Source organism: Caenorhabditis briggsae (assembly GCF_000004555.2).
Source record: "Caenorhabditis briggsae complete genome, chrII, whole genome shotgun sequence".
Classification (NCBI taxonomy): Eukaryota; Metazoa; Nematoda; class Chromadorea; order Rhabditida; family Rhabditidae; genus Caenorhabditis; species Caenorhabditis briggsae.
The window spans coordinates 14,175,904-14,196,896 of NC_013486.2; the positions used below are offsets into that span (position 1 = coordinate 14,175,904).

Consider the following 20,993-nt stretch of genomic DNA (forward strand, 5'->3'; position numbering starts at 1 on the left):
GGGGAAAAAATGAGAAAACAAAAATAATGCAAGCGCGCCCCATGGCTAACAGCGTTCCAATTAGGGACAGTTCGACTCCGACACAGTTCGAATTTCGCACAGTTCGATTCTGCTCTTGTTCTGTTTTGACACATGTTCGATTTTAGGTCTGTTCGATTTTGGAAGTGTTCGAATTCGTCGTACCCCCAAAACCTGAAATACAAAGGCTCCTGTAATAGAAGGGCCCCCCCCTCTAATTTAAGGTTTCTAGGATTACGGTAGCTTGAAAATCTAGCTCCTAGCCCCAGCAAAACTATCGTCAGCTACCGTAATCCTAGCTAGATCTACGGTAATCCTAAAATTTAATAGTAGTAGTTTATGATTACGGTAGCACAGCCGTAGCTAAACAGGAGCCAAATAGGCAAGGATTACTGTAGTGCAGAGCCGACCGAGCCAACCGCTTTTTAGGCCTCGGACATCGGGACACACAGACAAACAGACGGAGGATCCTAAACAAGCAAAAAGTGTAGTTTAGAGCTTTAGATTCGAGGGTTTTTGAAAGCTTGGGACATCCTGACAATTAGACAAAGCAGGGTATCAAAACAATTTCATGTGTCGTAGAACCTCTATTAGAAGGACCCTCGGAAGGTACCTGGGAACAATAGAAGGGCTGGCCCTTCTAATACAGGGAATTTTGGGATTTTTAGGGATTTTTTAATTCACAAATTTCTCATCTATTTTTCTCAACTTTCGGACTTTCTACCACTGCTCTGTTCACCGAATCTTTTAATTTTATAATTTTTGCTCTATGAACCGGAACAAATACTAAAAATGAAAGAAAATCGTGTTCGACGTCTTCTTCTGAATCTTCTGAATCTGTCTAGTTTCATCTTTTTTTTCTCTGTATATTTGAGCAAGACTCTCACTCTCTGTGTGCAAAAAATTTCCTTTTTTTGAACAATTTTTTCTCTTTCCGATTGGCTATGGAAATTGGGTGTTGAATTTCACACACACACACACACACACACAAGAGATTCCTCGGGAAATTTGGAAATTTTCGGACCAAATTTTGCACATTTTTGAGGCGGATTTTGGGATTTTTTGGAACATTTTGAGATTCTGAAAAATTGGAAAAATCTGAACAAACGCTCGTTTTATCCAAATTCAGCTTTAAAAATGGCAAAAAATTCGGAAAAGGTGAAATTTCAGATTTTTGGATTTTTCGAAATTTTGGAATTTTTGTATTTCTGAATTTCTAAATTTCTGAATTTCTCAATTTCCGAATTTCTGAATTTTTAAATTTTTGAATTTCTTGGATTTATAAATTTTTGAGTTTCTGAATTACTGAATTTCTGAAAATTTTGGGATTTCAAAAGTTTGGAAATGTTGAAATTTGTGGAATTTTCGATTTTTAATAGAACCTGCAATATTCTCAATTTTCGCACTTTTTGGACTTTCATTATTTTTCATATTTCCTCTTTGCTCTTCCACTTCCACTCTTCCTATTTATTTTTCTTCCTTTTCTTCACCCCTTTTTTCCATGTTTCCTCATTGTTTTCTTCTCCGGACATATGAGTTTTCTACACCCAATGAACACAAAAAAAAAGGAAAATAAGAAGAATGAGAAGAGATTTTTCTCGGGTTTTCGCAACTTTTTTTTCTTGGAAAAAAAAATAAGGAAAGGCGAAAATTTGGATTTCAAAAAGGAAATTTTGCCTAGAATCTTGAATTTTTGAAAATTTTGAAATATTGAAATCGTGGAGGTCTAGAATTTCAGAATTCCAGAATCTCAGAATCTCAAATTTTCAGAGATCCTGAAATCCTAATCCCGAAAAATCCCCAATTTTCCAGTTCCCAACTTTTTTTTTCCTCCAGATTCACTTTTTTTCAGTAAAAATGACCTGGATAATCTCCAAAAAATCATACTAATCACACTTTCAGTCATATGACCATTTAGTTGTCTTCTAGTTAATCCTAGCTTTTTGAGCTTTTTTTTAGCTCTTTTGAGCCTTCCCCCACACGTTTTTCTGCACATTCCTACTGTAGTTTTGAGCCAATTTTTGGCTTAAAAAAAGTATAGAAAATGACTGAAATTGGATGAGAAAAGGGCTTTGAAAGTCTAGAAATTCGGTACAGAGGTACTGTAAAAAGTTATCATTGATCCAAAATTTTGAAATTTTTGAAATTTTCGCTAAAATTGTTGCCTGAGAAGGTGCTGAAAATTGGAGTTTTTTTTTTGAAATTTGGGAATTCTCAGTTCAGATCTATTTTTCCATTTTCATTTCACTCGAAATTGGTTGTTTTTTCCATTGTTTTCCTCTCCATTTTTTGGCTCATTCGTTCTAGCATACCAGCCCAATAGCTGTGAAATAAATGAATGAGAATGGAATAAATTGGTGTTTTGAACACTCACTCATCCGCCTTCGAATTCTGAATTCTGAATTCCAAGCATTTTATTTGTTTCGTTTTTTTTTTTTTTGGAAAAAATACGCATTTCAGCATTTTTCTAGTGGTCCATCAGTCATTTCTCACCCACACAGGATTAATTTTAGAGCCTCCATTTGACAGCCTGACCCATCAATTTTAATCCCAATTTTTTTTTTCGTTTTTTTTTGGCTTTGAAAAATGAAGAGCCAGGAGAATTGGGAAAAGAGGAAGAAGACGAAGATTGGTTTTTTTGAATTTTTGAGTGCCGTCAATTTTTTTTGGAAATTAAAAATTCCTTCTAAAATGAGCAAATTTAGACGATGATTGGTATTCTGGTCCCGAATTTCAATGAATCTGGCTCATCGAAGTCCTATTTTTTGAGAAATTTCAGGCTTTTTAGGTTTTTGGACCACTTTTGGTGTTCCTGGAAATTTGGGATTCTGGTCCTGGTGTTTCTGAGGCATTCAGAAAAGTTCGGGAGAATATAGTTTTGGAATTTTTGAAGTTTTGAAAATTTTTTGAATTTTTGGATTTCTGAATTTCTGAATTCCATAATATTAGAATCCTAGAATTCTAGCCATTCAGAGTCTTAGAATTTCAGAATCTCTAAATTTCGCGGAATTCCAGAATTTCGAGTTTTCAGGATTTCAAATTTTGGAAATCGTAGGATCCAAGAATCTTTAGGATTCTTGGGTAGAATAATGAAAACTACAGTAATCCTTGAAAACTACAGTCTTAACGAAAATGTTCAGAAACTACAGTAATCTCTTTCGTTTCTCCAAGGCTCCTCTAGTTCCGATCCAGGAGTGTCTAGGAACCAGGAAACTACAGTAGTCCTTTTAAGGACTACATTAATCCTTCTTATCTCTCTTCAAGGCTACTGTAGTTTCTAGATTCTCAGTTATTGCTCGATTCTCAGGTATTGCAGACAAAACTACCGTAACCCATCTAATGTACACTAGTCCTTGCTATGTTTCTGGATCATTGTAGATTCGATGAGTTACTGTAGCTTTATCTGAGAACCTAGAAACTACAGTAATCCCTCTCATCTCTTCAGGGCTACTGAAATTTGTTGCTTGCAAGGATTACTGTAGTTTAGTTTTCCAGCTACTTTCTGAATTTCTGAGTTTTTGAACTTCTCAGTTTCTGAATTTCCAACTTCCTGAATTTTGGAATGTCTGAAATTCCAGAATTCGTGACATTTCGAATCTTCAAAAAAACATGAATTTTTGCTCCTTGATTCTATCACAGAAACTAACTACCGGATTAATGAAAAAAATGAGGAAATTGAACTGGTCGTTCTCCTTCTTTTTTCTCCGTTTTTTTTGCCTTTTTTTATAGATGAGGTCTTCTTTTAATTTCCTCACCCTCTTCTTCTTCTTTTCCCTCCTATTCCTATTCCAATAAGAAGGAGATGGAGATTCCACATTGTTTTTTTTCAGCGTTTTTTTTCCATTTCTAGGCAACTTTGGCAATTTTTTTTGTTGGAACCAAAAAAATAGAAATTTATTGAATTTCTTGTCAAATAAGAGACTTCCGAAACTGATTCCATAGGTTGATTTATTCCTATTTTTCCCGCTTTTTCCGATTGTCTGGTTTCTAGAAAAAAATTTGGCTGAAAATCGATTGGCCTTGGATTTTTTGGCTTTTCGTTCAGTAGCGCGAAATTACTTATTATTTGTCGATAGAGCGAACTTTCTTATTATAGTTATAGAATCGCCTTCTGATTTTGACAAGAGAGGATTCTGCTGACGTGAACAACAACAACAAGAGTTTGTCCCTTGTCTAGCTCGGCAAATTAGACAAAAAATGAGCCAAAAAGGCAGGAAATTGAAAAAAAATATCGTCTCATGATTTCATGATTTCTCCCAATTTTCAGTCTATTTTCGATTATTCTCAAGCTGAAGGTGAGAGATTTTTGTCTGAAATTCGTCTGACATTACAGCCCCAGAAACGTCTCTAGGGAATCCCTACAGAGTATATAGGTCAGAAAACGTTTTTTTTTATTAACAGCGTCATTGCTCATTTTTAGGGCTTCAGAATTGATATTCTTTGGATTCTTGGAATTTCTATTATAGTTTCAACATGAGAGCTCACTGTAGATCAAGCTACGACTAGCCCTTAGGATTGTTGATGAATACGGCAACGTCGAAGAAAAACGCCTGAGGATTACTGTAGTCTACTGTATAACACAATTTGTTTTTTTTTGTAATTTTTGAAAACACGCATTTTTCAAATTTTTTAGGAATCTCCTATGCTAGGATCAGTTAGTTTCTAATTAGATCCAACATTCTAATTTTCTCAAATTCTGAATTTCTAAACTTTTCATTATCACTTCTGTTCATCAGAAGTTTACAACCACTTACACCGGTCTGGAACTTTTACAATCCTTCCTTATCATATTCGTTATCAGTGATAAGTTATAATCGTCTAGACTACCCTCAACAGTCCTGTCTGTTTTATTATGCTCTACTGATTTCCCGATCTCTTTTTCTCGTCTCCCTCGTTCTCCTCTGACAGTAACACACTTCCAGACCAGTTAGTCCTCTACAGTACCTGCAGTACCCGAGAGGTACAGTACTCCTCCATCCTACAGTATGCTCTCCGCAGTTGCCTCAACATCATCACTCATTCAATTCACCACGTCATCGCCACTGGCTTCTCGACGAAAAATCAGTGAAATCTCCAACCCGACAGAATCGCTGTATCGAAAATGGTCGCATGTTGGAACGCCGCCAAGGTGCTCAACGAGCACAATGATAGCTGGAGGAATTCAGCAGAAGGGTGTACTCCAATTGACACTTTCAATGTCGGCAAAGGATCGAGCGAGGAAGTTCTCTGAGAAAATTGCCTCCTGGGTCAGCATGAGCATTTGTAAGTATATTGTGGACATCCTGACAAACAGACAGACAACAAGACTTAAATAATAGCTCGACAGTTTGATTAGAGCTGGGTTTTGGACTCCAATACTTGCATTTTTAAAAGTGTGGACATCGGGACACGCGGACAAACAGAAGTAGTTTGGTAGGTCTAGAACTGGACATCCGGACAAACAGACAAAAAGGGACATGAAGCTAATTTCATATATCGTAAAACCTGTATTAGGCGGGCCCTCTGTGTCTGCCCTTCCGAGTGAGGTCTTACAGTAGTTTGGGTTCATTTCGAGAGCCTTTACCAACTAGATTTGGACATCCGGACAAACGGACACCTTTTCAAAGCTTTTTGGGCTCTTTGGAGGCCTTTAAAAACGTATCTTCAACTAGATTTAAGACATCTGGACACACAGTTTTTTCTCTTAGCAATCTGATCATATTCATAACACTTTATCACTTTGATTGATTGTGAATTGTTCATTGATGAGTTTGAGTATCAAGGCTCAAGCTTTTGAGGTGGTGGTGCCCAATACTTGAAATATCAGAAGATATGAATTTCTGCAACACCCTCTATATTAAACGCTCGATTCCCCCTTTTTGGTTTTTTTTGGAGCCCTTGGAGCTCTTGGAGCATTTGGAGCATTCGAGCTGGATCTAATGCTGGGAAGCACACCAAAACTCATTGACAATTATCACACACGCCCGATTCGTGAGAACTTTTAGGTGTCTCACGACCGACCCACTTTTTTTTCTTTATTCAGAATTTTTTTCATTTTGCAAAATTTGGGAGTTTTTAACAGACTTGCTGGGTGAAAAATGGCTGAAAATAGGTCTGAAAAGGTCCAAAATGTGGCGAAAAAATGCATAAAATGCTCTTAAATAACCTAAAATAGCCGAAAAAAAACCGTCTCAAGTGGCTTAAAATAAGTCGCTAGGCTCTAAAATTGGCTCAATTAGAATTTATTGTTCGCTGAAAATGGATCTTCTTGATCGTACAGATTTCGAAAAAAATTCAATTTTTGGATTTTTGGAATTTTCTGTGCTCCAAAACCGGCTTGTAGTCTCTCTCTCTCTCCAAGTACAACATTTCTTTTCTCCTCTTCCTGTACTCAACTCCAAAATATCTTATTTTTTGTCTCTTTTAGGATACATTTTGCCGCTGGAGCAGCCTCTGTTTTCCTGCTCTCTCTGCCCGGAAACAATTCATTTTCATATATAGAGGGGTTTCCGTTTTTTTGGTCTCTTATTTCTCTTATTTGACGGATTGGCCATTGAGCCTCCTAGGCATGGACATCCGGACACACAGATTCCGGAGAGCGTTTTTTGATCTATTTTAGTTAATTTCTGTTTTTATTTTTGAACTGCTTTTTCGGTCCATTTTAAGTCATTTTCAAATCAATTTAAGCTGATTTTTTTTGTTGTTAATTTTAGAGGTTCACGACCATTTTGAATTAGTTTTGGATCCAATTTTTAGACACCATTCAAACTGATCTGTTTCTAAGTTTATTTTTGGATGATCGTTTTCCACTATTTTGCCCATTTTTCTACAATTTTTCGGCTCATTCCAGAACCGAAAACCCCTTTTCTCTATGCCCCGATCCAGTCCAGATTCATAATTATAGCCTGGTCCTGGATCTCATTAAAATCTTCATTCTCTTCCTCCGCTCCTTTGTGTTTTCCTTTTTCCGCTGAAATAAGAAATTTCTGGAAAAACAGGAAACAAGGGAAAATTGGGGATTAGTGACTGATGAGGTGTTATGTGGTATTCGTCTTTTTTTTTTTTTTTTGAAAAAAAATGTACCTTCAGGAGATTTTTGGACATTTTCAAAGGACTTTTACAGCGTTCAGTTGGAATTTTGAGGTTTTTAAGACCGTAAAACCTGTATTAGAAGGGCCCTCTGGAGGTACTTTGGAACAATAGAAGGGTCCTTCTAATACAGGTTTTACGGTATTTCATTTTTTGTATTGGAATTTCCAAATTCCAAAGAAAGGAATTACGAATTCTGATGTTTGAAGTTTCTAAAAAAATTCAGATGACGTCGAAAATTGATGAGGTATATCCCAGCTAATATTTCAATCAACATGCGATACATCCATTAGTCGCTTTTTCTCCGTTTTCCGGAAGAGCCTAAAAATGAGAAAAGAACGAGAAATGCTGGTTGCTATGGTGACTGAAAACTGGCGGAAAATCGGCTCAAATTGGCTGAAAAATTCACTGAAAATGGCTGAAAATGATTCAAAATTAGTCAAAACTAGACTGAAATTCGTTCAAAATTGCTTAAAATGGCTCTAAATTGGCTGCCAAGTTATCGAAATCAGTGGATATTTTCTATGCGATTTCAACCCAAGTTTTGAGCCAGTTTATGGAAAACTTTTTTGAGCAATAACGCAGTTGTTTTCTTCCTCTCTAGTACCTTTTTTCCAAGTTTTAGAGCACTTGATCCCTCGTTTTCTCCCCATATATCACCTAAAACTTGCTCATTTTCGAGCATTCATGACACAAAACATGTACGTGTGAAAGAATGTGTAACCCAATTCCTTCTCTATTTTCCCCTTTCTAACTTGAGAATGAATAAAAATGCAGCTCAAAAATTGTGAGTACACAAATCGGTCCAAAAACATAAGCCAAAAAAAATGAGTGCCGAAAAATGGGCATCGGAAATGGGAAAAAGTGAAAGTTTCAACTGTTTTATGGGGGGGTCACACGAGGCCTCAAGTTTGGCCTAGATTATCCGGAATGGGCCTAGGAAAGCCTGAATGTGCTTCTGAAAACATTTGGCTCCAAAAAAAAAAAAGGAAAATCTAAGGATTCTGAATTTTCGGACTTATCGAAGTCGGAATTTTGAACTTTAGTAACGACTTTCTCGATTTTTCTGATTTTTACCTTTCCTTTTGAATTTTCGTCAAAATCTGAGAATTCGTATAGCAACGGATGTGACATCTCTAATTCGTTCCTTTCATCGATTTAGCTCCATCTCCCTTTTCCCTTATAAATTCTGACTGATTTGAGATGCTTTTTGGGTTCATCGGGCTCTCAAAGAAGCTGTAAAATGCTCTAGACATACACATGTTTCGAATTCCTGAATCGTTTCTGACTTAAATAAAGAAAGTCTCCTTTTGAAAGGCTCTCCTAGAAGGCTCCATAAAGCTCCAGAAGCATCTAGAAGTCGTCCGTCGGAAGAATTCAAAAATGTTCATTATACGGAATTTTACTTTTTATGATTGGCTTTTTCGTTTGCGAGATGACCCCTCATAAAAGTCGCCTCTTCCCTCCCCGCCCATGTGTTTCTGAGCAGAAATAGAGAGAACTTTTAGAGCGCCCCTATGACTCGTTGGTTGGCCCCTTCGTGTTTTAATTAAATTCCGGAGGTCTCTCCCCTCCTTTTTCTCGGTTTTCCGGGCTCTTTTTCCATTTTTGAGTCACTTTTTCGGAGCTCTAAGAACATGGTTCGAAAAGGGCTCATTTCGTTTTCTTGAGCTTTTTGAAAAACCCCAAAAGTATAGCAATTTTCAAATTGGATTACGGTAGCTAGAACCGTAACCACAGTAATCCTTCAAAAAACTGCAAGTTGTTTCGCAAACTACAGTAATCCCTCTCATCTGTTCAGGGCTATTAAAATGAAATCAAAGATTATTGTGGATTTGGAGGGTTACGGTAGCTTTCGATTATTAGCTAAGAATCTAGAAAGTTCAGTAGCCTTGGAGAGGCGAGAGAGAGAGAGAGAGAGAGAGAGAGAGAGAGATTACTGTACTGTGTGAAACTTGGAGTAAGTTTCAGAGGGTTAAGGCTTCCATTTCGGTCGGTCGAAAATCGCCGACCGCCGACCGACCACCGACCCAACCGATTTCGTGCCTTTGCGCATCAAAATACGAGTTTTTGCGTACGAAGCACCTTATTTTACGACAAATGAGGCATTTATTGAGTAGTTTGTCGTAAAATACAATGCAGCGTATGCGAACACGTTGACGCGCAAATGCACGAAAACGGTTGGCGCTCCGAACGATCGATCAACTCGGTCTGTGGTCGGTCGGCCGGCTAAATTTCCCAACCGAATGGAAGCCTTACCGAGGATTACTGTAGTTTTTCATTTTTCTAGTCTGATATCATAGAAATACCGGGATCCTACGGTTTTCCAAATTTGAGGCGTACTGGGTACAAATTTTGTACCCTCGGCTCCTCTAAGCTCCGCCCCTTGTTTCGGCTCGGCTCATTTTCGTCCAGATCTTTTTTTTTCTGCATTTTCAGCCATTTTTTCAGCTCCTCTATTCCTTTTTCTCCATATATGTATTTCTTTTTTTTTGTCCCATAACTTTATTTATTAGAAGTCTCTTTTTCTTTTTTTTTCTTTTCTTTTTTCTTCTTCCTCTTCTTCTTCTTCTTTCCATATTCCTCCCCGTCAGAATATGTGTTTGGTGCTCCGTGAGCCCTAGGAAAAGAAAAAGAAGAAGAAGAAGCCATCACACCTCTCGTTTTTTCGGCGAAAAAAGAATTAATTTCGTACCTTCTCCGAATTTCCTCATGTTTTTTTCCCGGAAAAAAAAATAAACGCCGCTTTTTTCGATGAATTGAAAAGTTGGAGGCATCAGGTGGTCCTATTTTGTTTTTCCTCTCTTTCACACCCTTTTTTATTGATGATGGACGCCTTCTGAACCTGAACACTGGGTCTTCTGGAGACATCCAGAAGCTATTGAATCCTTTATTTATTTATTTATATGTAGATGCCCAATTCCAATTTTCGAGAAAGCGTTTTTTTTCTGAGCGGAGGGACCCAGGTGTTATTTTGACCATTTTTGGAGACAAAATACTAGAATTCTTGGAAAAAACTGGATTCTGGAGGTGTTTCAGAAGACGTCAGATGTCCAGAAATTAAATATCTTAATTTTGAAATTTTCAGAAATTTTCGTCAGATGTCTAGAATCGGATTTTTTGTATTTGTGAAATACCGAATTGTCTAAATTTTGAATTTCTAGATTTTAAAGCTTTTGGAGCTCATAGAAGACGTTTTTTTCGAACTTTTCGACTTTCGGGGTTTTTGGATTTCATAAAATCTGAATTTCTGAATAAAAATGGATTCTGAAGCTCATAGAAGACGTCAGATGGCTAGAATCGGGTTCTCTGAAATCTAGATTTTTTTTTGGATTTTGTAAATTATAAACTTCTGGATTTTCATGTTTTGGGTAACGAATTTTCTGAATTTCTGAATTTCTGATGTTTTGATAATCAAAAATTGTAATTATTTGGACTTTTGGATTTTCAAATGGTTGAATTTCTAGGATTCTGAAAATTTGGATTTTTGGGTTTCAGAATTTTTTAGAGTTTTTGTAGAATTTTTGGATTCTGAAGCTGCTTGGAAGACGTCCCATTTCTTGCCAAATTATCTATCGATTTCCCCCCATGCATTGCAAATAAATATATTATTATTACCTACCGTATTCAGACTGCAAAAAATACTCTCTAACTCTATTTTTTTCGGACAACAATAATGTCTGATTTCCTGGTCTTCTGAATTTCGGATTTTTGGATTTTTTCGAGTTTCCAAGAATTCTCCAATTCTGAAATTCTGAATTTCCCAAAGAATTCCTTCCACTTCTCCATTTCTATATATTTTCCATTTTTCCAATCCTATATAATTCTCCTTCCATGATTCATATGCCGTGGGAACTACATCTATCCGGAAACAGGAAAACAAAATATTTCATAGAAATCTCTAATCTCATACATCTCCCTTCACTTTTTTCACACATTTTTCTTTTTTTTTCTTTACGAAAGAAATTCTGAAATTATAGAAAAAAAATTTCCTGCTATTCACACTTTTTTTTTCTTGAATAGAATAGATTAAATGGGGTTTTTGTAGTTTGTAGTCTTTGAATTTTAGGATTTTTGAAGATTTTTGAGATCTAGAATTTCAGGATTCTGGAAGTTTTGATTTTTATAAAAATTCAGAATTCACAACACGTTAATTTTTGGGATTTTAAGACCCGGGAGACGTCTGAAAGTGTAGACTTCGAAGATTCTAGAGTTACAAAGTTTCACAATTTCGAGAAAAACCGAAGACGTGACGAAGATTCTGAAGACTTGAATAGCATAGAAGGTACTAGAATAGGACCTAAACTGTCCTCACAATCTAGCATTGCTCATCCTTCCGGGATTACTGTAGAAACTTGAAAATCCGGTTTCTGACTCAATTTCTACATCATCTAGACTCTCTCTTATTCATTCTTTTTTGCTCACTCCCGGGCCCCTTTTCATGTTTTCCTCTTCCTGTTTTGTTGGAAATTTTAAACGGACTCCTCCATTCAACTGGAGCTCTCGGGGAAACCATTTAATATGTAACTACTAGCTTTCTCTTCTTCCTGGCCGACGCTTTTCTGAAAAAAAAACACACTTTTTTTGTTTATTTTTTTCTCGAAAATCCAGCCTTTTTTTTCGATTCTCTCTGAAAACTACAATTTTCTACAGTAACCTTGGGTACTGTAACTGTCAAACAAGATGATGAAGGTCCCCGTGATATCGCTGGACGCCACAGACACTGATGACGAGGATTCTGAGACAAAAACGACGTGCAAAAGAAACGGATCGGTACGAAAAGTGCGCGAAATTCAAATGGATTGTGCCATTGGCGACCCCTCTGGCTCACCGGGCACAACTCTGAATACAGTGATCTCGAGGTTCGGGCGGTCCCAATCCCTTCGAAGACCACCCACGGCGAAAACGACGAAAAAGGAGGAGAATGGAACGCCTGGAAGCTCCCGAGGAGCATCTCCAACGCCTAGCTTCATTGATATCAGTCCTATCATTCGAACCGCTTCGTTGAGAGTCAAGAATCAGTTGGCACAGCGGCTCTCGGAGCCACTGAAGAAGGCGGAGCATCGAATATCGAAATTGCTCATGACAGAGCCGGATGATGAGGAATTTCAGCATTATAGTCTGGTGCATGGACTCAAAGGGTGTAATAATAATGATTGTAGGTTTTTGCCCTGGTGGCCTAACTTGGGTTTTCTAGGCCACCAAATTTTATAGTATTAAAATGGCCTGGAGCTCTTTCTGGGTCATTCTAGGGGGACATTGACGGCGTTAAAAAGATTTCTCATGAAAATCCCGTCATTTTGATACCCATATTGCCTATGTTTCGAAAAATTTTAAATTCAGAAGACGTTGAAATTCTGAATTCTGAATTTTTTGAAACAAAGGCGATATGGGTATCAAAATGACGGAAATTTCATAGCGAAATTGTTTGACGTCGTCATTTTTTTGAAATTTTTGAGTTTTAGAATTCTAAAGTTCAGAAGGCGTCGAGATTCTGAATTTTCAGCTTTTGGGAACATAACCAATATGGGTATCAAAAGGACGGGAATTTCAAGACAAACTTATTTGACGTCGTCATTTTTGAATATTTTAAGATTCTGAGTTCAGAAGACGTCAAAAATAGTAGAAATAACACTGGAAGGAAGCATTTTATAAGAGTCAAAAACCTCGAAAGTCAAATTTCAAAGTCCCAATTTTTCCCATTTTTGCAGCTGAAGACGCGGGCTCCTCAAGCGACGAAGACGATCCAGAATATCTGGAACTTCTGGAGAGGGATTCGATTATCAATCGATACGAGAAGGGACCGGATGCGGCCGACGTCGATGCTTGGGAGAATCCGGATTTCGAGGTTTACACCAATTTGGATCGATTCGGATTTGTTCAGTGAGTTTTTGGGACGGATGGCCTAACTGTTTTGCTAGTTTGAGTTCTCTAGGCCACCAAATGCGCCTGGTGTGATTTCTAGGGCATGTTAGCATGGTGGCCTAGAAAACTCAACTTGCAAAAGTTCGGCCACCATTTTAGACAGCCTAAAAATGGCCTGATATTCATCTGGGGGTGTTTCTAGGCCATTCGCCATAGTGGCCTAGAAAACTCCAATTATAAAAAAGTTAGGCCATCATGAGAAAATTGTCTAAAACGGTCACAAAATGCTTCAAAAAAGCTGTAGAAACCATAATTTTGGGGATTTTTGACTGTTTTAAAGTTGGTGGCCTAGAAAAAACCAATTGCAAAAGTTCGGCCATCATGGTAAATGACCTAGAAATGGCTTAACATGACTCTGATGTGATTTCTTAATCATTTTGACACGGTGGCCTAACTTTTGCAAGTTTGGGTTTCCTAGGCCACCAACTTTTATGACCTAGAAGTGTTACGATATCCATTTGGAGTGATTTCTAAGCGATTTTACCATCGTGGCCTAGAAAACTCGACTTTGAAAAGTTAGGCCACCATTGGAAAATCGCCTGAAACAGTCAAAAAATGCTCAAGAACTTTAAAAATTCTATGAAATCTGAATATTGGAAATTTTTGACTGTTTAAGGTCATTTTACCATGGTGGCCTAGAAAACCCAACTTGAGAAAAGTTAGGCCATCATGTTAAATAGCCAAAAAATGACCTGATGTTGTCCTTGTATGTTACCTAGGCCGTTTAGCATAGTGGCCTAACTTTTGAGTTTTATAGGCCACACTGCTTCCTACCAAAAATCTGTAATTTTCAGCAAAAAAGGCGAAAAGACTGACGAGCGAACGGACCTTCAAAAACGGCGAATAATCAAGGAACTGAGTCGGGAGAAGAAATGGCTGAAAATGATAGAAATCTGGAAATCTGGAGGACCGTCGAAGAAAATGGAGGATCGCATCTGGAAGGGGATCCCTGAGAAACTTCGAATTGTGATCTGGCCACGCCTCCTAGGAGCAGAGAGAATGAAGCATGAGAGACGAGATATGTATGCGGAGTTGCTCCTGAGAGCACGATTAGTGTCAAAAGACATCAAACAGATTGATTTGGACATCAATCGGACGTATAGGGATCATTTGGCGTTTAGGAAGAGATATGATGTGAAGTGAGTTCTCATCTATGTGCCTTTAAAGTGCTTAAAATACAAAATTGAGGGCGTTAAATGAATTCCCCATGAAATTCCCGTCATTTTGATACCCATATTGCCCATGTTTCAAGAAGTCGAAAATTCAGAAGACGTTGAGATTCTGAATTTTCGGTTTTTTTGAAACATTAGCGATATGGATATCAAAATGACGGGAATTTCATATCAAAGCTATTCGACGTCGTCCTTTTTCAAAAAATACTAGATTCTGGATTCAGAAGACGTCAAGCTTCTGATTATTGTATCTTTTTAAATACCGACAATATGGGTATCAAAATGACGGGAATTTTACGGAAAATTTTTTGGACGCCGTAATTTTCTATATTCTTAGGATTATGGAATTCTGGAGACGTCAAAAATCTGAAATTTGGATTTTTTGAAATATAGACAGTATGGGTACCAAAATGACGGGTTTTCAATAGGAAATGTTTTTGACGTCATCAGTTAAGAAAAATAAGAATTCTGGGATTAGAAGACCTCAATTTTAATTATATGCCGGAAATGTCCTTGAAAATTGTCTGGTAATTTCAAAAAACTTTTTTTTCAACAAATCGAAAATTCAGAATCTCGACGTCTTCTTAATTCACGAGTCCGACTATTTATAGAAATTGACGATGTTAGAAAAATTACCATGAAAAATCTGGCATTTTGATACCCATATCGCCTATATTCTGAAAAATCGAAAATTCTGAATCTCGACGTCTTCTGAATTTTCGATTTTTCGAAACATATGCAATATGAGTATCAAAATGACGGGAATTTCATAACAAACTCATTTGACGTCCTCATTTCTAAAAATTTTATGATTCTGAATTCAGAAGACGTCAAAATTCTCCATTTAAAAACCCTAATTTCGAATTTCCAGACAAAAATCGTTGCTGAACGTGTTGGCGGCGTATTCAATGTACAACACAGAAGTGGGATACTGTCAAGGAATGTCTCAAATCGCCGCCCTTTTCCTGATGTATCTGGACGAAGAGGACGCCTTCTGGTGTCTCCATCAACTGATGGTCAGCCCAAAACACACGATGCACGGCTTCTTTGTTCCCGGATTTCCGAAATTGCAGCGATTCGAAGAACACTTCAAAAAGATACTGAAAAAGTACAAACCGAGGGTTTTCAAGTATTTGGAGAAACAGGATATACCGTATATCTACCTGACGAAATGGTGGTTCGGATGCTTTTTGGATCGTGTGCCGTTCTCGTTGGCACTGAGACTTTGGGACGTTTTTCTGGTCGAAGGAGACTCGATTCTGTTGGCCATGGCTTATAATATTATGAAGATGCATGAGAGTTAGTTTTTCTTTTTACTTTTTAATTTTTTTTAGAAAATTGAAAGCTGAGCATTACTTCCTTCAATCGAATTTTCTCGAAAAATTACGTCGTTCAATGAATTTGTCTTAGAATTCCCGTCATTTTGATAACCATATTGCCTATATTTCAACAAATCCATCTTCAGAAGCTTGACGTCTTCTGAATTGTCGATTTTTTGGAATATAGGCACTATGGGTTTTCATGACAAATTTGTTTGGCGTCATCATTTTTGAAAAAAAAAGCTGATTCTGAAATTTAGAAGATGTCAAAATTCTTAATTTGCGATTTCTCGAAACATAGGCAATATGGGTATCAAAATGATGGGAATCCGCAGAGAAATCCATCTAACATCGTCAATTTTCAAAGTTTTTGGATTCTGGACGTCAAAACATTGATTTTTCGAGAAATTGGTTTTTGACGTCATCGGAATTCCGAATCCAGCTTTTTTTGAAAAATGGCGACGTTAAATCAATTTGATATGAAATTTCCGTCATTTTGATACCCATATTGTCTGTATTTGAAATTCTCCGATTTTCGACATCATCGGAATTCAGAATCCAACTCCTTCGAAAATTGACGACGTCAAATCAATTTGCCATTGAATTTCCGACATTTTGATACCCATATTTCCAATTGTCGAAAATTTTTAGTTTTTGACGTCATCTGGATTCAGAATACAAAAATTTTGATGAATGAGGACGTCAAAAAAGTTTGCCATGAAAACCCCGTCGTTTTGATACCCATTTTGCGCATCTTCGAGAAATCAGGTTTTTGACGTCTTCTGGATTCAGAATCCACAGTTTTCGAAAAATTACGACGTTAAATGAATTTTTCGTAAAATTCCTGTCATTTCGATATCCATATTGCCTGTCTTTGAAAAAATCCAGAATTCAGAATCTCGACGTCTTCTGAATCCAGAATCTAGAATTTTTCGAAAAAGGACGACGTCAAATAGCTTTGTTATAAAATTCCCGTCATTTTTATATTCATATTGCCCTTTTTCGAGAAACTTGATCATTTGACGTCTTCTGAATTCATAATCTACAAATTTTTCAGAATCAATCCGAAAGCACTCGATGGAATCGTTCATGGAGTTCATTCAAAACGAGATTGCTCAGGATTTCGGCTATTCGGACGACGAGGTCATGTATTCTCTTCGGGAGACTCTAAGCAAGCTGAAGTCCGACCGTCAGCACGTCCCGCCCCCACCGCGTCCAGAAGACCTCTCAGAAGTCCCGACGAAGGCGTTGGGCCCGATTCTTCAGAAGCCGATGGCGTCGATTCGCGAGGAGATCCATGAGATTCAGTCGCGTCGAAGTCGCGCCAATTGTAGGTTCTTCAATCGGCATGTGTATGAGGAGAAATATAAGATTTATTTGAAAATCTATCAGAAGCAGTTGGGCGTCGTCACGACGTCTTCTGATTCTTCTGATGATGATTCTCGAACTACTTGTAGCACGTCTTCTTCTTCGTTTTAGTGTGTCTTCCCTTTTTTGTGTTTTTGCATGATAAATCATTGTATTGTTTGCTCTGGCCTTTTTATGCATGTGATTAACACTAATTAACCCAATTAACCCAATTTACACATTTTCCAAACGCTGTCTGTCTGTCCAGATGCCCAGGGCTTTAATTCGGTCGGGAAATTTGGTCGATCGCCGACCGCCCGCCGACCAATCTGACTGACCGCGGATTGTCCCAGCCGATCTAGTCGACCCAGTTGCCCGGCAGCCGAGCTTGGCCCGCGGTCCGTCAGCTAGATTTGCGGTCGGTCGACCAGCGATGAATCAGCTAGGTCGGCGATCGGTCGGTTGGATCGGCGGTAGGATGGATAGGTTGGCGATGTTGGTCTGCGGTCGATTGGCTGGTTCGGCGATCAGCGGTCGGTCGACTAGGTCGATAGGTCGGTTAATTAGGCCGGCTAGGTCGGTTGACTTGTCGGTCGGTGGTAGACTGCCGGCCGGCTTGGTCGATCGGGTGGGTCGGCGGTCAGTCCACCAGATCGACGGTCAATCTGCGGTCGGTCGGCTGGCGATCGACTAGAACACCTGTGGTTCGGCTAGATCGTCGGTCGGTTAGCTCTGTTGCCAGTCGGTCAGTTGGCTAGACGGTCGGTAGGCTAGTTTCGGCAGTCTGTCGACCGGTCGCCGATTTCCGACCAACCGTAGCTTTAGGCTCTCCGTTCTCCCCCTTCCTTCTGTGTGTCTGTTTGTCCGGATGTCCAGAAATTAAGAATTAAAAAATCCAGAATTTTCCAGCCACTGGCCGCTCACCGCATCCGAAACGGAAAGAATCCGGCCGAGGACCGTCGAAAGGACCGCCACCTGTGCAACACAAATGGAATGGCAATGCTAGTCAAGATTCGATTCTAGGAAACGGACGGGAGGTTCCGTTTGAGGTGAGCAGATATTTAGAAGTGAATTATCGCTTTTTTTTTTGGACAATAGACGATATAGGTATCAAAATGACGGGAATTTCATATGAATTTTTTTTGACGACGTCGTTTTTAAATATTTTCGGATTCTGGGGTTCAGAAGACGTCGAGATTCTGAATCTTCGGAACATAGGCAATATGGGTATCAAAATGATCAGAATTTTGAAGAAAATCTAATTGACGCTATAATTTTTCAAAATTTTGAATCCAGAAGACGTTAAAAGTTAAAAACGGAGGACGTGAAAGTTCTGAATTTTCAGAAGACGTCGAGATTCGGAATTTTAGGAATATATGCACTATGGGTATCAAAACGACGGGAAATTCATGGGAAATTCATTTAACGTCATCATTCCTCCAGATTCCCACCCGTCGAGTGCCCAACACCAGCTCTCCGGCTCTCTCAGCTGACGCCTACATGTCTCCTCCGCCTCACGGATCGAATGGATCAGCCCTCCCACCGACTGGATCGAGTAAGAGAGACACCACTCCCACCACCTCCACCACCCATCGGTACGTGTATCTTTTCTACTCCTTGTGAACTAACTTGACTGGTTCTGTCTGTTTTTGCAGCTTTCCTAACCCCGAATTAACCGATTTCTTACAACCAAACTACAGTAACCCATCAAACAATTTCAAAACTAAGTGACCCATGAAAAATTGTCTGAAAATTCCAGATATCACAACAGTCATCAGAATCCATCTCGTGGAGGCACACCATCGACACAACGTCTTCGAGACGAGCGAAATGGACAAATGGTCCTGCTCTCCAGAGCCAGCGACTCGGAACCCGATGTGACGTCGCCGGTGGAAGGGAATAGAAGAGGTGAGGAATTCAGAATTCAGAATTTCCGGAAATGACGACGTTAGATAGATTTTTCATGGAATTTCCAGAAATTTGATACCCGTATCGCCTATATTTGAAACCTTCAGTTTTTCGACGTCTTCTGAATTCAGAGTCCAGAATTTTTGAAAAATGAGACGTCAAATAAGTTTGTCATGAAATTTCCTGCATTTTGATACTCATATGGTCCACTTTTGAGACATTTGGTTTTTTGACGTCTTCTGAATTCAGAATCTCAAAAATTTAAAAATTGACGGCGTTGAAAAAATTTCCCATGAAATTAGCGTCATTTTGATATCCATATTGCCTAGTTTCCCGCAAATTTGATTTCCTGACGTCTTCTGAATTCAGAATCTGGAATTTCTCCGAAAAATGATGACGTTAGATAGATTTCCCATAAAATCTCTGTCAATTTGATACCCGTATTGCCTATATTGCGCGAGTTCGGTTTTTTGACGTCTTCTGAATTCAGAATCTTTGAACTTCGAAAAATGACGACGTCAAATAAGTTTGTCATGAAATTTCCTGCATTTTGATACCCATATTGTCCACCTTTGTGACATTTGGTTTTTTGACGTCTTCTGAATTCAGAATCTCAAAAATTTTAAAATTGACGGCGTTGAAAAAATTTCCCATGAAATTAGCGTCATTTTGATATCCATATTGCCTAGTTTCCCGCAAAATTTCAATTTTCAGAATTCTAACGTCTTCTGAATTTTTCAGAAGATTCATGGAAGGACGCCTCCACGATGCACATCTCAACGGCCACGTCGAGAATCACGCATTCTGGCAACAACATCACCAGAATCGAGTTGGATGGAGACGTTTCTGTGATCTAAATTTTTTGAATTTTTTGAAATTTTCAAATTTCCCGCCAAAAATGCTTCTTTGAATTTTTTTCTCGTTTTTTTCTGTAAATTTCTCTCTACGAGTCTCTTCTCTTTTTTGCTGAAAAAATCGTTTTATTGCATAATTTTTCCCCTACCAATTTTAGGCCTGTGTTTCAGGCCTTTTCAGGCCTTTTTAAGGCCCTTTTAGGCCTGTCGTTGTGATTGAAACCCTCCAAAAATCGATAATTCTCCTTTTTTTTCGGATTTTAATTTATTTCAATTTAAATTAATTTTTTTTCTAGGTATTTATTTTTCTCTTCCCTCTCTTTCATTCTCTTTTCTCTCTCTCACTCTCTCTTTCTGTGCTAAATGATAAAATGATAAACTACAAACTACAAGGACCTTTTTTTTTTGAATTGGTGAATTTTCAGATTTTTCTGGGAATTGGGAGTTTTTGAATTTCTGAAAATTCGGATTTTCTCGATTTTTTCAACTGGAGAAAATGGGAATTTGTGGGTTTTCGAATTTCGGGAACAATTTTTCAGAATTTTCGAAACTTGAAGTTTTCTAATTAGTGAAAATTTTCTGATTTTTTGAATTGCCTAGACATTTTTTAAATGGGAAAAAGTTAGAAAATTTGGAATTTTCGATAGTTTTGAAAATTTCTGGTTTTTGGGAAAAAATGTGGATTTTCGGAATTTCAATTTTTTTCGAACATTTGAATTTTTTAAGTATTACTCTTGTCCGAAATCAATGCACGTTGCGGCCGAGAAAACAACGGTGGGCGGAGCTTAGCTCCCACAGAGAGAACCTTACTGTATTTTAAAATTATTGCACGCGCCTTTAATACAGTACCTCAGCATTTATCGAATTTTCTCTAATTTCTCTAATTTTTTCGCTTGTTTCTGTCTAATTTTGTGTAATTCTTATAAATCTTTAATTTATTGTTCTTTTAAAATAGAAAAAAAACAGCCAAATAGGGCCCAAAATAAAAAAACGTCCGAGGTACGGTATTTAAAGTCGCATGCATCCATTTGTTGTTTTCGTTGTGCGACCGACGATGCGATTTTGAGTAAATTTTCGGCCGCAACGTGCATTGATTTCTGACGAGAGTAATACAAAAGCAGCTCGTTCCGTCAAAAAATGAAAGAGGAGATCGACTTTGACGCATTTTTCGAAAACCGAAAATTTCTCAAATTGTTCGGTGTTTTAAAGGTGGTGTACGGTGAAATGTTTTATTGCATCAAAATGTGCAGAAATGCATGTAGATTTACATAAAAATAAAGAAAAAATTCAAAAAAAATTCCTTCATCGAGAAATACACATCGAAAAATACGATGAAAGCCCTTATGGACGAGGTTTTTTGTAGGCCTTCCGGTGAGTTAAAG

General features: G+C 38.1%; 2 protein-coding genes across 2 annotated transcripts; both read left to right on the forward strand.

Annotated features, from left to right (window-relative positions):
• Window positions 1-5,003: 5,003 nt before the first annotated feature.
• Window positions 5,004-9,602, forward strand: CBG07918 (the record flags this gene model as incomplete). Its single annotated transcript, XM_002631881.1, has 2 exons — window positions 5,004-5,280; window positions 9,526-9,602. 2 exons carry the CDS (start codon window positions 5,004-5,006, stop codon window positions 9,600-9,602), a joined length of 354 nt encoding a protein of 117 aa, XP_002631927.1.
• Window positions 9,603-11,769: 2,167 nt separating this feature from the next.
• Window positions 11,770-19,614, forward strand: CBG07920 (the record flags this gene model as incomplete). The annotated part of the gene is made up of 9 exons (XM_002631882.1): window positions 11,770-12,244; window positions 12,798-12,969; window positions 13,806-14,150; window positions 15,055-15,482; window positions 16,560-16,832; window positions 17,759-17,898; window positions 18,146-18,444; window positions 18,609-18,757; window positions 19,499-19,614. The coding sequence occupies 9 exons, from the start codon at window positions 11,770-11,772 to the stop codon at window positions 19,612-19,614; spliced, it is 2,397 nt and encodes a 798-aa protein (XP_002631928.1).
• Between the last annotated feature and the right edge of the window lie 1,379 nt (window positions 19,615-20,993).